Source organism: Microcaecilia unicolor, chromosome 9 (assembly GCF_901765095.1).
Source record: "Microcaecilia unicolor chromosome 9, aMicUni1.1, whole genome shotgun sequence".
Taxonomy (NCBI): Eukaryota; Metazoa; Chordata; class Amphibia; order Gymnophiona; family Siphonopidae; genus Microcaecilia; species Microcaecilia unicolor.
Window position 1 is genome coordinate 171,935,756 of NC_044039.1, and position 16,856 is coordinate 171,952,611.

The window sequence follows — 16,856 nt, forward strand, 5'->3', positions numbered from 1 at the left end:
TGAACTTCCTGAAAAGGTAAGCTAAGGAGGGCATCCTGCCAGTACACGTGGTTCCCGTACCAAAGGCTTGGGCATAACAGAGTCATACACTTATAAGCCACATTTCATTCTATAATTAGCTCTACAATAAAAGCAAAGATTGATTTGCCACACTAGAGAATACCTGTAGTTTGACTTCAAAAACATTTTGGATAAGTTTGGCCAGTACAGCCTCTGGGCTGCTGAAAATTTCTCCAACTTGCTTGCTCACTCGCTGACACAGCATAGAAGAATCGTCAAATATATCATTTCTCAAGTAAGCACCCTAGAGAAAAACATATGACAAATGATGATAACTGCTAGCAGAAAACAGAAACCATCTATGCCTTTCAAATGTTAAATAAAGCTTTGAGACTTTACCTCTTGACACTGCTTTATATACACGTCAACACAATGGGAGTAACCCTAGAAATGAATACAAATAAATCAAGGTGTCTCAGAGATAACAATACACACACTTTACAGTTAAAAGAATAAATGTAATAGGTTTGCAACCAAAAATAAATACAAATCTGATATAGATTTATCAGAATGATTAATTCTATGGCCAGAAAAGTTCCTCAATCCAGTAAACGAATATTCAGGAGGAAATCCAATAAATGATGCCAAAACTTAAAATAATTCTTCACAAAGCACTTCTATAAAGGGTGTGCACCTTATATAAAACAGCATTTAGAGTGGATCCCACACCTAACTTTTGGATAACAGAATTATACCTGTTAAACATGGTGTAAATGCCGGCGATCAGCAGAGCAGAGGTGTCAGGGTAGGAGGGGACACAGAGAGGAGGCAGATGCTAGATTTGGGGTTACAGAGATGGGATAGTGGCTGGACAGAAGAGGTGAGGGGAAACAGAGGACAAAATCTGGATGGAAAGGGGACAGAAAATGAGGGCAGATGCTGGATTGGGAGTTAGAGCGATTGGATGGTGGCTGGATAGTTGAGGAGAGAGAGAGAGCGAGTGCAAAGGGTGGATGGAAAGAGAACACAGAAGGAGGGCAGACCATGAACAGAAGAAAGAAGAGGAGGGCAGAGGCTGAATGGAAGAGGGAGGGGAGGACAAGAAAGAAGGAAAGGAGTGCTGGTCCTGGGAGAGGAAAGACAAGAGGGGGATCAGAGACAGGAGGGAAACAGGAATAAGGGGGGAAGATGAACATGAACATGAGGAAGAATAAGGACAGAGATTGATACTGAACATGGTGGGGGGGATAGGGACAGAGAGGGGTGTTGCTGAACAGGGCAAGAATAATGATACAGCGGGGGGAGATGCTCAACATGGCGGGAAGATAGAGGCAAGTACACAGAGGGGAGTTGGATATGGACAAAGAAGAAATGCCAAATGGACCAAGAGACCCTGGCAAAAGAGTTAAGAGAAGATAGCGGAAAATGGAAACCAGAGACACGATTAAAAAAATTAAAAGACCAGACAACAAGAGTAGAAAAATGAATTTTATTTTCTATTTATTGATAGTAGATTTAAAAGGACTGAATCAAATTTTTTAAAAATCGATTCGTATGGGTGAATTGAATCGAAAACCTTTTGGCCGAATCAGGCACTAATGCACAGTACCTCTAGCGTGTGCAAATTTATGAAAAGCATATTTATTAGGGATATCCTGAAAAACCATCCATCTGTGGCCTCGAGTGGAAGTGGATACCACTCTCATCCTACTACCGTGATTCAAGGTCAAAAGAATGCATACATTCAAATCTTTATATACAGTGTGAAATCTGATATTACAGCCAATCTTTACCTTAAAGTGAAGTAAAACTGCTGCTACTTCCCTCATACGAGAAATTTCTCCCTTTTTTTGTGCATTGGTGAACTCCTGAATCAGCTGACACTCCAAATCATGATATTTACCTATGGGGAGAAAAACCGTACTTAAATGGAAGAAAAAGTTACCAATACAGAAAGTGGGGGGGAGCATTTTTTTTTAAGTTAGTGATAGGAAGAAGTATAAAACTGGCATTGTGAGACTCAAGGGTAAAGGTGAAGGATAAGTAGACGCTGACAAGAATAAAGCAGAACGGCATAATTAATATTTCTGCTCTTTATTCATGAAGGGCCAGTAGTAGGACTATATAAACACACAAATAGGAGCTAGCTAAACTAAAAGTAGACAAAACAATGGGCCAGACTGGATAAAGCATACTGAAGAAATTTAGGGAAGTTCTTGTAGTTCTGCTCTCTAGAATCCAATGGACTGCAGGACCTTAGGCAGTACAGTTTTACTAGATGTAGGTCTTATCAGACCAATCTGATCAATTTCTTTGACTGGATGAACATAAAGTAGAATCAAGGCAGACTGCTAGATCTAATAAACCATAAATACACCACATTTGATATACCGCCTCTCACTGTCAAATAGCGAGGCAGTTTGGATTTCAGGAAAGCCTTTGACACTATTTCACACTAGCATCTTCTAAATAAATCCAAAGCCACTGACATAGGCCCTAACGTGACCAATTGGGTTAGAAATTGATTGACTGGGAGGTGACACAGGGTAATGGTAAATGGAGTTCACTCAGAGGAGAAGGTGATTACTAGTGGTATGCTGCAAAAATTGGTCCATCAGTTCTTTTAAACATTTATGTAAGCTATATCGCAGAAGGACTGTAAGATAAGGTTTGCTTCTTTGCAGATGATACCAAAATCTTCATCCTGGAAGGGTGAGGAGGATCTAATGAAGCAAAGATTTACCCCCAGATTCTATAAAGGATAACCAAATCTGCGTGAGATCATGAGATGCACACACAACTAAACTGGGTAACAAGTCAATGGCAATAATAGAGTGCCAACAATTATTGATGTTAATTGACACCAATTTGGATTTGTGCCTGCATCTTGCTACACGTTATTCTATAACACTGCTTGTCCAAATCCCACAGCGCGTAACCCAAAAGGGGGCATGGCCATGAAAGGAGCATAGGTGGGTCAGGGGCGGTACCTGGTCAAAAAAGCTTCAAACAAAAAAAAGCTCCCGACATAATAGTCCCTGACATAGCAGTCAACGGCCTGCCCACAATATAACCCTTGACAAGTTAGCCCCCCCCCCCCCCCCCGACAAAAGGGCCCAATCAGGCTGTCCAGAATATGGGACTGCATTTTTTCCTAATAATCTTCCCTTGCCAAACAGGATAAGGTTGGTTAAGACTATGAAAATGATGACAATAATGATTTTTGTTTAATTAGCATGTTGATGGAAGAAGTTTCTTTAAATAGCAGAACAGATCATGAATACCAGTTTGTAGCTATAGAATTTTGTTTATTTATATATGCTTTATGCAATGGAATGCTGGTAGGAGTCTTTATCAGTCGAGATTTCCGTTGTAGTTTATTATATTTTTTGTGATGTATTTTTTTCTTAGGGGGCTGTTTTGTTAGGGTGTGAAATGTCAAGGGTTACTTTGTTACAAGGCTGTTTTGTCAGGGTTTTTTTGTCGGGTCTATTTTGTCAGGGCTATTATGACTGGCTGCCATCAGGGGCATTCTCCCTAGATGTGCGCAGTGTTATAGAATTAGGGGGATCTGCGCTCTGTCTGAACACCAGGATTTACACCAGGTTTCAGTTGGGATAAGTCCTCATGCCCAAAGCTGGGCATGGAAATCCGAGCTAAGTGAGATTCTATAAAAAGGACAAGTGCTCTTTATAGAATCGTGCTTAGCATGGATTTTTTATGATACCCAAATTCCGGGTGCCATTTACCCAGTCTGGTCTTTAATGATAAAAAAAATGCAGGATCATGCATTGGGCTATACCCCAGTGGAGGTGATGGAGTGGAGACAAGAACCAAATCTAAATTCAAGAAAGCACAGGATGAGCTCAAGAGGATGTCTAAGGGAGAGGAAGGGCTAGTACAACTTAGTAGTTGGTATGGATGGGCAGACCGGATACACAATCAAGTTCTATGTTTCTATTTTACAACAAACCACAGATAAAGATTCAAACATGCTAATGTTCAATTCTGAATAGAATCAGAGGAATCAATATACATATCACATTTGAACAACTTACTTGCAATTTTAGATTTTACTTCTGCAAATCTGTAAGTGAAAGCAAAACAGTTATTTACAACCTAAACAAATTTTTGTGAAATATCTTAAAGCAGTACTTAAAACAGATAGTTACACTAAAAGTTGTTCTGCTTCCAGTATATAGCATTACTAAGTAGTTGCAACATTTATTTTATTTGTTACATTTGTATCCCACATTTTCCCACCTATTTACAGGCTCAATGTGGCTCACATAGCGCCGGAGAGGTGTTTACAAGCTCCGGGTTAAACAAATACAAAGTGATGATGTGGTAGAATAAAGATAAAGTTCATGTGGCACTGCCACATTAGGGGATCGTTCAACGGAAGAATTGTGTTATGTCCATTACGTTCTTTATTGATGTTGTGTCGTGGGGAATCTGTTGGTTATGTTGGGTCGGTAGGATATGCTTTTTTAAACGAGTTTTTAGTGTTTTTCTGAATTGTAGGTGGTCGTAAGTAATTTTCAGGGTTTTTGGCAGTGTGTTCCATAGTTGTGCGCTGATGTAACAGAAACTGGATGCGTAGGTTGATTTATATTTGAGTCCGTTGCATCGCGGGTAGTGTAGATTTAAGTACGAACGTGTTGATTCGGATGTATTTCTGGATGGAAGGTCAAATAGTTCTGTCATGTATCCCGGTGCGTCACCGTAGATAATTTTGTGAATCGTAGTGCATATTTTGAAGGCAATGCGTTCTTTGATAGGAAGCCAGTGAAGTTTTTCGTGGAGGGGTTTTGCGCTTTCAAATCGTGTCTTTCCGAAGATGAGTCTTGCTGCCGTGTTTTGCGCGGTCTGAAGTTTCTTTAAGGTTTGTTCTTTGCATCTTTGCAGCACACATAGATTTCGTTGCAATAGTCTAGGTAGCTTAATACCATTGATTGTATCAGGTTGCGAAGGGTTGCCCTCGGGAAGAATTGTTTCACACGTTTGAGTTTCTACATTGAGTAGAACATTTTCTTTGTTGTTGATTTTACTTGGCTCTCTAGTGTAAGGTTGCAGTCCAATGTGATGCCGAGTATTTTCAGGCTGTCTGAGATGGGGAGGGAGTGATCTGGGGTGTTGATGGTTTTGGGGTTATGTGTGTTGTGTTTCAACTTCATTAATTAGTGAGTTACTCTAGCACTGATGTACTATTCATGCATGGTGCTATAATACAATCACAAGGGTTTTTTTTTTAATGTTTAAATTTTGCTTTTTTAGATTCCTTTTTATTTCTCTCTGGAAACACTAATATAAATATATGTGTGTGTGTGTGTGTGTGTATATATATATATATGTATATATATATAAATAAAAGTATGCACCACTAGCTCTTTGAGTTTGTGTGGCTCTCCAGATTTATTGTTCAGGTTGGGCCGCAGCTCCTATTTGGTGCAACTCAGAACCTACTACCCTGGTGACCAAATAGTCTGCGTAATAGTTAAGCTGGCCCTGGGAGCAACCCATGCAAGTTTCTCTCATGTCTCCTCACTGTATACTGAAATCCAGATTGGACAGGGTTCCTGGAGGACTAGGTTGAGTATCACTAGCCTAGCATTTCTTATCTTTTCCAAGCACAAACTTACCTATCAAACGGTAACTCCTGTGCAATTAAATGCAATTTCTGAATAATATCAGCTGCCTCTTTAATCTATCAAAAAGAGAAAAAATATTATTTGTATGATGACCAATATGCTGAAGACGTCTATCCTCAACATTCAGAGCTTCTGATACTTACTTGTTATATTTCTTTCCAATGCTGTGCATGTTTCTTTGTAATAAACTCTACTCTTCCAATTTGCCTCCTGACTCTGCACTCTAACCTGAGGCCAAAGAAGGCTATGCTTAAGCAAAGGAATGGCCAAATCCCATCCTCAAGAATGCATCAGGCCTGGTTTTCAGAATAGCCACAGTGAATATGTACAAGATATATTTGCATACGTTGTGAGTATCTTGAAAACCAGTCCTGTTAATTGCTGAAGGGCAGGCTGGTCATTTTTATAGTTTCTGCATTATAAAATTATAATGCTTGTTTGTACTGTAGCATCTGAGGCTGTATGTCATCAATGCAGTGCATTTATTAAAAATACTAAGGCATCACTGAGAGCCTGTGGTTTAAAAAATAATAATGTACTATTTAGACTGGGCTCACAAGGCTGATTGTTTCATGATCACATTTTCTACTCTTCTTCTCAGCTTTAGCATAAATATCTTTTCCGTTCCTAGTGCTTTATTTCGTACAAAGCTGCAGCCAGTTAGTGTGTCTTCAGTCATTTTAAATATCATATATATATATATATATATATATATATATATATACATATATATATATATAAAGAATTTCTACTATGGTAGTAAGATTTGGCATAACAGACTCATACAACGTCCATGGTCTTACTATGGTGTGCATGCATGAGATAGTAATTGGACAATTTTCAAAATGCACTGTGACAGAGTCCACAGATACTTTTTCTACATGGATTTTGTACTAAGTTTCAATTTTGCATATACTTTCACTTTGAACGTTGCTGTGGGTACAAGTAGCAATGGGTTTTTGCACCTTATTTTTGTGTGCATACTTTTTCACGAAAAATGACATGCGTAAGCTTGAAAATGTACTACCTCTTATTTCTACAATGCTACTAGACTTATGTAGTGCTGTACACAAAATATATACAAGACAGTCCCTGCTCAACATGCATTATTTTTCTCCCCCAACTTAAACAAGCCCATGGAAATACCTCTTGTAAATGAACCTCCATGTTTAACTGCACTGCACTGAGGGAAGGTAATTTTCAGACATATATCAAATGCTATTTACCTGCATAAGAGCTTTGAAAAGTTATCTTGCATTCAAAATTGTTAACATATTTCCAAGATTATATATCCTCTCTTAAGCCACGTTCAGGGAACGTGATGTACCTTTCTCAGGGTTTATTATGCAGTCCTATATTATAGATGGCACAGAGATTGCTCAGCAAAACAAAAATCTAATTTTTTTGGCCTAGATATAGGCCTCATTGTTTGGGCAATCATAACTTTAGTGTAGCAAATAGGAACATGTGATACACTGCTACCATACTAAAAAAATAAACACAAAATGACAGTTCAATAGCTTCTGAGATAAGGCAATATGGCGCATCAAAGACTTCACACCCTTGTATCTTTCGCATGCTGTCATCTAAAAAATATAATTCAAAATGCATTTAAAACAGGAGTTTGTTTCACAGATCCATACAACATACTTTACCCTTTCAATCTGAAGGAATGAATACAGAAACATTTAACATGTAACTAAGAGTAAGAACAAAGAAGTCTTGATTGCATAATCTTTTACTCCATTTCTGTCCACAAACCTAAATTAACTTTGGTTTCAAAAACTGTCTTAAAGGTCCATAACAGTGGCATATCCAGGCCTTTAATTTTGAAAGGGGGAGGAGTTGAGCCCAAAGTGGGTGGGCACAATTTTGTCCCATTCCCGCTTTCCATCATCCCCTACAATTCTTAACTCAAAGTTTAACAATTTGAGCTGCTACGCTAGCTCCCTCCCTCACAGCCCACGGAAAGTGCCACTGACTGCCAACATTGGGCAGTTTCCAGTTGAGAGAGGAGGACCTCTTCTGCTAGAAGGCTTGAGGATCCCCATCAGCCATATCAATAGTGCTGCAATTTTGGGGGTGGAGTACCTGAGCCCAAAGTCCAGGCTTCCCCGGGCCCCCTCAAAGATATGTCATTACCTGATAATAAGTTAAATAGAGTCCACCTGTTTTCAAGTTACAGTACTTGGATGACTCAAATACTCTTGGATGAAGGAGGTCTAAATACACTGTACAGAGAGCTGCCAAAGAACTCTGGAATAAAGTTATTCAAAAGTACAGACTGGGGAAGGCTAGAAGAAAATTTCATTGTGTCTGAATACCTCTTAGGGCACTATCAGGTTCATCATTGTAAAGTGGAAGCAGTTTGGCATCATCAAGACCCTGCCTCAAACAAGCAGTCCCTCCAGAGTCAGTAATCATGGGTTAGGGAAACTGCTGAGGAAGGTAAATGAGAGGCCTAAAATTACTATGACAGAACTAAACAAGTCTTGAGATTGATGAACAGCGAACATTTTCCCAATTTCAAGATCACTCCATAACCATTGCCTGTATAGGAGGATAGCAAGAAGGAAATCAGTGCTGAAGAAAAATTACATGATGTGCCATACAGCATGCAAATACTATAGCAAGCATAAGCAATAAATTTGAGACTGAGATTATACTCCACATACCCTGGGCTTAGGACTGAGGTTCAATCCTGTCACAGTATGTGCAAAACTAACACATTTGGAGAAACTGCCCACAAGAGAAACCATTTAGGGGAAAGCACATGCATGTGGATTAAGATTTTTGTGTCTGACGAGACAAGTGGAATTCTTTTTTTTAGTCTACTTAGAAGCCATCAGAACAGCTTTTATCAGTTTCAGCCAAACCCAAAACTGCAGCAGATACAGTCTGAAAGCTTTTGGCTGAAACCAAAACTGCTAAAATTTATCACCTGGTTTTGGCCAAAACTGAAACCTCATGTTTGGTTGTGTGAATGTGAACCAGTGATGGCTACTGGGGATTGTAATTATCTTGCAGTCTGCATCCTTCTGCTAAACCCATAGAATCCAACACAGAATATAATAATTTAAAGAAAGACTTCCAAGCAAAATAGTGTCCACACACATGGACCACAGCTAAAGAAAACTGAAACTTAAAGCCATGGTGCTTTTACAGCGACTGACTTTGTGTCACATTCAGAATGGCAGCTGATGTCATAATTCCACAGAGCAACTAATTCCTAAGGAGTTTATCATTGCAAATTTACAGACTTAAATTCCTGCTAAAATTTTGTATCAAAACCATTTATTTGGAGCACTCTGTTTACCTTATAAACTATTGTGTAAGATCATTAACTGCACTACTTGCAATTCCAGTATAAAAAAAAAAACTTTTTTTTAAAATACAAAGAGTACCCCCTCCCCCAATACCAGACTACCTTACAATCCCTGGTGGTCTAGTGGTGTAGTCAAGGTAGAAGCTGTAGAAAGTATTTTAAGCAAATACATTGTCCCACACAGGACCAGTAAAATTGGTCTATTTATTAAAGCTAAATAGTATATCTTACTGCTATAAGGAGGGAAGACTGGGAGAGAAGGCTCTCTCCTTCCAAGTCTCCTTGAAATATGACAATCCAATGCTTACATTTATAACCTTAAACACATATGAGGTAACTGTTTCATCTATACTGACTTCCATAGTAACAGCAAAACATTTTAAAAGACTGAACTTAATCTAAGCAAGTATGCTAAAAGTCTAAAGTATAATGGCATAGGTCAATAGAAAACCTATTACATAACATTTCTCACCTACCTTTAATAATAGATTAACATTTATTACCTGTTTTTCTACAGAATATGCTTTACCTTTCTAAAAGAAGCCACCTATCACAAATACTGGTCAATTCAGACCTTCTTTTAACCTCTCTTATCAAATTGGCCTTTCTTTGTCAATATAAATAAGGTGGCCTGAACTAAACATCTCTATTTGTACTTATCTAGCCATCCTTTAGGTCTGTTAAGATAGCATTTGTAAATAACTCACTTAAGACAACTTCTTGCATTTATTTTAAATACATAAGTTTAACTTTCTTTCCCAGTTCCACAGAGCGATGCCATTTTGACAGCAGAGCCAGAATGAGAAGGAGTAACTGGGGATCGTTCCTGCTCCAACTATACCTCTAGACCACCGTGGATTCTAAGGTCCAATAGGCCAACGGATGGGGGGAAAAGGCACTCAGAGGGGGGGAGGAAGTCTGGAAGGAAGAAAAATTCCTATTTGGAGAGTGGGGGAGGGAAGGAGGGATAAAGCACAAATTTTCAGCTTCCACCAAAAACACATGATCATTTTCAGCCGTAATAGAAAAAATGGCGAAAAATCAAACATTTTAAACAAAACTAAAAATCAGGCCGAAAAAGGATTTTGGGCCAGTTTCAGCAACATAAATCAAAACCAAAATTCAGCAGGATAGTGCTAAGCCATATATGTGGCATAAAAACACATCACACTGCCAACATCATCCCTTCAGAAATGCAGAGTGGTAGCAGCATTTGGTAGTAGGGTTCTGTTTGTGAAGAATAAAGGAAAAAAACGTATCAAGCCTTTTAGGTTCCTCAATTTATCTGTATATGTAAGCTGCATTGAGCCTGCCATAAGTGGGAAAGCGCGGGGTACAAATATAATAAAAATAAATTAAAAAATCTTACTTTTTGAATATTTCTATAATTGTTCTTTCATATTGAAAGTGTAAATTATGTTGTGGAGATCAGTGAAAGAAACTCTTAATTTAGTTATATATTTTTTTAGATAGCAGAATATGAAAAATATATAAGTGCAAGTAGACTGTTACAAGGAATTATACCAAGTTACTCTTAAATATAATTATTACTTACTGTTTGCTTTTATTTCCACCTCTCCTCTTATTTCCTTTTAACATTTTGTTCATATTATTGTAATTTAGGTCACCTCGTGTCCCCCTCCCCCCACTTTGTTTTTATTTTTGTGAACTCTTAGATGTTTGTTATTATTAGCAGTTTATCAAATAAAGGTGAATTGTGATTTTGAGAGCAAATGTATATTGGTGAGTTTCTTGCAGTACTGCTAGAAGCCCAATAATAGCAAAAAGAATTTAGAATTTAGTATCATCTACCCTGGGTTTACAATTTGAACATTAGTAACTTGTTCATAGACAATTCTGGTGGTAAAACCTTTTATTATCAGTTTATGTATTTGAACTGCACAACAGATTCTATAGTGGCATGCATAAAGAAGAACTATTACAGTTAAGCCACAGTTGAGTAAACTAAGGCACATGGACATGAAGTGATACAGTCAGGGGGTGAGAAGGATTTCAATTCAAGTTTCTGAGGCTCTTGACTATCTTACACTCTAGATACATCCTGAAGAATTATGTGGCTATCTAGCTTATTTTCGAAAGGGAACGCTCATCTTCCGACACAAATCGGGAGATGGGCGTCCTTCTCCCGAGGTCTCCCAAATCGGCATAATCTAAAGCCGATTTTTTGCATCCTCAACTGCTTTCCGTCGCGGGGACGACCAAAGTTCACGGGGGCATATCGGCAGTGTACCGAAGGCGGGACGGGGGCATGGTTACGAGACTGGCGTCCTCGGCCGATAATGGAAAAAAGAAGGGCATCCCTCATGAGCATTTGGTCAACTTTACTTGGTCCCTTTTGTTTCACGACCAAGCCTCGAAAAGGTGCCCAAACTGACCAGATGACCACCAGAGGGAATTGGGGATGACCTCCCCTTATTCCCCCAGTGGTCACCAACCCCCTCCCACCCTAAAAAAAATGTAAAAAACATTTTTCCAGCCTCTATGCCAGCCTCAAATGTCATACCCAGCTCCATCACAGCAGTATGCAGGTCCCTGGAGCAGTTTTTAGTGGGTGCAGTGCACTTCAGGCAGGTGGACAAAGGCCCACCCACCCCCCACCTGTTACACTTGTGGTGGTAAATGTGAGCCCTCCAAAACCCACCCGAAACCCACTGTACCCACATGTAGGTGCCCCCCTTCATCCCTAAGGGCTATGGTAGTGGTGTACAGTTGTGGGGAGTGGGTTTTTTTTTTTTTGGGGGGGGGGGGGGTTGGGGGGCTAAGCACCAAAGATAAGGGAGCTATGCACCTGGGAGCAATTTGTGAAGTCCACTGCAGTGCTCCCTAGGGTGCCCGACTGGTGTCCTGGCATGTGAGGAGGACCAGTGCACTACGAATGCTGGCTCCTCCCACGACCAAATGGCTTGGATTTGGTTATTTCTGAGATGGGCGTCCTCGGTTTCCATTATGGCCGAAAACCAGGGACGACCATCTCTAAAGTCCACCTAAATGTTGAGATTTGGGCGTCCCCGACCGTATTATCGAAACGAAAGATGGACATCCATCTTGTTTTGATAATACGTGTTTCCCCGCCCCTTCGCCGGAACGTCCTTAGAGATGGACGCCCTTAGAGATGATTGTCCCCATTCGATTATGCCCCTCCACGTGTACACATAATTTTCTACATAATTAATGAGTATGAACAAAACCACAAAATCCCATATAATTTGTTCAAACCAGTTGGAGGTGAAAACAGCAATTCAAAGACAGCTGGTGCAATCAGCCTTCCTACAACACACAGCTCTTCCAGGAGGGGATGCGCAACCCAGGGTGGCACTAACATGCCTAACCTTTGTACTTAATGGGAGTCATAGGCAGATTCCTTCCCTACCCCCTGGGATGCCAAGCAAAGCACCTTCCTTTCGCTACTCCCCTGAGATTTCTAGTGGCTTCCCTTCCCTAGCTTCTCCATGGCAGCACCGGCATGGCAGCATGTTAAAGGTCACTCAATATAGCTGGTACAGGGCCTTCAGCATCCGCGTGTGCTTAAGGCCTGCCATGTCCCGCTCTCTCTGAAACACAGTTCAGGGGGGGCAGGAAACTACAGGCCTTGAGCACACACAGATGCTCAAGACCCCATGCCAGTCCCATCAAATCTCCTTAAAATACACTGATGGCCACACCAGTGCCACCCCAGAGGAGGCAGGGAAGTTAGGATAAGATGCTGGACACTTGGGGAAGAGGGAGGGGAAAGGGAAATGCTGGTTTCTGGTTGGGAAGGCACAGTAGGGAAGTGCCAGGAGCCACCCCTTAGGGGAGTCACAGCTAAATGTTCACTTGGGGAATCAGATACTTTTGACCTGGTCCTGTTTCTAGGGTGCTGTCAGTATAGTACTAAAGCATTTTACTCAATTCAAGCATCTGATATACTGTTTTATCAGAGTTTGATTAAAGTGGTTTATAATAACAAAAAATTCATAAAATCACTGTTCTATGCTGTCCTCATGAAACTGAACAGCACAAGATTTCAAGCACTATGTTGATCACATTTTGCTAGGACCAAGAGGTCCAGGACGGCCATGGGGCCAGATGAATCAAATCACCACCAGAAAGTCACACTGTGCCAGCTTTCATGAAATAGTCTGAAGAGATAGAGTTTGGGGAGAAAAGTTGAGGAAGGGACTTAGGTAATGAGATGGGGAGATCACAGTGGATAATGAGATATATGTGTGAGATAAGGTGAGATAAGCTTGAAGAGACAGTGGATGTGTAGGGGAAGAGCTAGGAACAAGCAGGTAAGTCAGGTAAAGGGACAAGTGTGGAAGGGAAGATGGGCTGGAGGAGACAGAGGGTAGGAGATGTGTGGGGGTGAGTGGAAGAGCTGGCAACAATAGACAATGGGACATGTGTCGAAGGGAAGGTTTGCTGGAAATAATAGGGTAAGGGGATGAGTCACACACATGGATATATGTAGCCAAATCAACACATTATCTCACAAAAGAACACCAATACACTTTCTCTCATTTACAAACTTTTAACCATATATAAGAAGACCTGTCCCACACACAGCCTCCACCTGCAACATACCCTTTACCCATGCACTACATCTACTCACTCAGCCCATGGACAAGCACACATATCCATTAAGCTAACAGACTACAGATTTAACACAATTTAGAGAAAATAATTTTTTCACTGATCAGGGCTGTGGAGTCGGAAACAATTTTGGGTGGAGCTGGAGTCCATTTAAGCCTTGTCAAGTTGGGACACACATAAAAACCTTACTAACTGTAATTCTTTTCATAGTTGCAAAGGTTTAATACATCTATCCCAGTTCCTGGATTAGTGTTCTTTAACAGGGAAAAAAATTGCTACAAGTGTGATAGCTGCTCTCTCAGCATCTCAAGTCTTTCATAATTTTCATAAAATGAAAAAGTGTTAGCATTGCCATATTAAGAGCTGATGAATAAAAATGCTTTATCAGCACTCTGCAGGTTAATGTTGTTAATTTACATCGCAGAACAATAAAACTTCAACAAGTCAGTCACTGACTGGTTGGAAGCCTGACTAAGGCGGGTTATGGTAGCAGCTTGTAATTAGAGCAGTGCTGCTTATTGCTTTGAACTTACTTTATCCTGCTGGCAGCTCTTACCTTTTCAGAGTTTGTAAAAACTTCAGACTTCAGTTCTCCATCCAGAAACTCATTAAAGTATTTCATCAGCTTTTGGGCCTCCACTGCCCGTTGCCTTGGTGTGTTTACCCCCTCCAGCTGGTCGCCAAGGTGACAGACCTTAGTTGCTACATAGCTGATATGCTCATCTAGCTCCTGGAAATGTTGAAAGGCAATCTAGAAGAAAGCACACATGCAAATGGCCTTCTTGATGCACTTTCAAACAAAATCCCATAATTTGCCTAAAAATAATGTACAATTAAAAAAGAAATGACAGCACATGAAAACAAACTTAAACCATGCCAACTAGCTTCAGTAATGCTTGCCCGGATATAACCACGACAGCATCTTTCCTCAGACCACTAAATCTGTTTCCCCAAGTAGGCTCACAACTCACTACCACTGCATATCCCTAGAAACTCAACTTACTGATCTAAACATGATCTCTCTCTCTCTCTCTCTCTCTCTCTGTCGTGAGAAGGGCTGTTAACTGCAGTACAAAGCTGAGCTTCTGTACTAAGCTTAAAATACATTCCTGACTTGGCCAGTTAAGAACTCTTACATGTTAGACGCCAGTTTGATTTTCTGCTTCTTTGGCTGGAAGTACTACATTGTAAAGGGTGGATAAAATTTCAAGCACCATTCCATCAATGCATCTTTTAGCTGGCTCCTACACTTGACAACATGATACACTTCTGCAACGTGAACTCTCATTTTCCTACTTTAACTGCCTAGACCAGGGGTGCTCAACCTCGGTCCTCACCAGGTCGGGTTTTCAGGATTTCCCCTATGAATATGAATGATATCTATTTGCATACAATGAATCTCATGCATATTAATTGGGGAAATCCTGAAAACCTGTCTTGTGGCCCTTAAGGATCGAGGTTGGACAACCCTGGCCTAGACAATTGGTCATTAATGCTTTGCACTGAAGCTGCTAGAAACATAGGGTCAATGCACTCTGCAACTTCTGTGTCCTTGTTTAAAGAGAAGGACATTTTAATAGGGACCAACCAAAAAAATCCAAAAGAGTAGCACTACACAGGTGAAAACTTCAGAGATGTGTGTGATCACTACAACTGGCAGCATGTCTGATTGTGTCTTACCTGGTTGCTTTTCTGTAATTCTTGCACTTTCTTGGCAAATTCCTTGGCTTCTTTCTGGCACTGTTGCTCTAGCTTCTCAACCTTTCTTTGAATTCGTTCATCCATTATCTTCAATTCTTGGATATGGCTTACAAATTCTTCTAACAATCTGACAATGAGTTAACAGAAGGACTTCTTGATACTTAGAATGCTATGATGGTCATGGAGTCAATTTTGGGATTATATTTCATAGAACAAGTTCAATGGTTTGCTCACAGCTGACGCTGTACAGAACTTTGATCTTTCATGGCTGATATAGAAAAAAAGACCGGTTAAGGCTTTTGAGGAGGGCAGCCAAATATTCAGAATGGAGGAGTAGCCTAGAGCAGCAGGCTGTGAACTACAGCGATCAGGGTTCAAATCCCACTAACACTCCTTGTGGCCTTGGATAAGTCACTTAATCCCTCCATGGCCTCAGCTACAAACTTAAATTATAAGCCCTCTGGGGGCAGAGAAATACCTACTGTACCTATGTGCAACTACCACTGGAGAGTTATAAACTAAATACTAAAATAAATGAAATGTCACAACTGAAAACCAAATAAAAACCCTCTCATTTCAAAAGTACTTTTAGTATCAACAGCACACAAACTTGAAAATCAGTGGCAAAATATTTTATAATTTGCAAACAAATCCATGTGAATGTCAAAGCTCTGTATACAAGATATATTTAAGAAGAAATTTTACATTGCTATAAATAATCCCCATCTCTCATGTCAGGACAGGTACAATTTCACTCTTCATGGCTTCCCTCATTCAAGCAGCATCATACTGGGTAATGCTAGAGATTTCTTAAGGAGCAGATAAATAATTATAATTAAAAAAAAAAGAGTCTGAATATATTATGTTACTGTGATGAACACCAGTAGTATGAAAGATCTCAAATGTGAAATTTAGGCTTACCTGTTAAAATCCAATGTGTTACAAGACCCGAGGCAACATAGCCTTATCAACGGCAGATCATGCTAAATGGAACTGATTGATTTCTTTGGGTGACAAAGAATTAGATCAAGGTCATGTGCTGGATGTGATCTACTTAGATTTCAGCAAAGCCTTCAATACTGTTCCTCAAAGAAGGCTCATGAAAAAAACTAAGCAGCTTGATGATCAGACCCAAGATAGTAAACTGGATCAGAAATTGATTGACTGACAGGAGACAGAGAATGGTGGTATATGGAATTCACTCAGAAGAAAGGAGAGTAGCGGAATGTCTCAAGGATCCATTCTGGGGCTTATCCTGTTCAATATATTTGAACAATATTGCTGAAAGGTTAGAAGGGAAGGAAAAGCATGACTATTTGCAGATGACACAAAGATTAGCAACACAGTTGACACACTAGATTGGGTGGAAAACACGAAAAACAGTGATCCACAAAAACTAATTTGAGCTAATGCTCGGCAGTTAAGCTTTAATGTGAAGAAATGTAGAGCGATGTATTTGAGGTGCAGATATCCAAAGAAATGTATGCAGGAGGAGAGAGGCTGATATGCACGGACCAGGAGAGGGAACTTGGAGAGACTGATGATCTCAAGATGGCGGCCAAGGCCAGAAAGATACTAAATAC

General features: G+C 40.1%; 1 protein-coding gene across 2 annotated transcripts in view; it reads right to left on the reverse strand.

Moving 5' to 3' along the window:
• The window catches only part of EXOC5 (exocyst complex component 5), a 71,312-nt gene that overhangs the window by 28,775 nt on the left and 25,681 nt on the right, over positions 1 to 16,856 (reverse strand). Inside the window, exons 3-9 of one of the 2 annotated variants that reach the window (XM_030215142.1) lie at positions 15,253 to 15,400; positions 14,129 to 14,323; positions 5,643 to 5,707; positions 4,059 to 4,087; positions 1,794 to 1,903; positions 400 to 444; positions 164 to 304 (exon numbers count right to left, since the gene is read on the reverse strand). In XM_030215142.1, coding sequence (XP_030071002.1) covers positions 164 to 304; positions 400 to 444; positions 1,794 to 1,903; positions 4,059 to 4,087; positions 5,643 to 5,707; positions 14,129 to 14,323; positions 15,253 to 15,400 — 733 coding nt within the window. The remainder of the gene's footprint in view (positions 1 to 163; positions 305 to 399; positions 445 to 1,793; positions 1,904 to 4,058; positions 4,088 to 5,642; positions 5,708 to 14,128; positions 14,324 to 15,252; positions 15,401 to 16,856) is intronic. The other variant, XM_030215143.1, reaches the window with a different exon arrangement.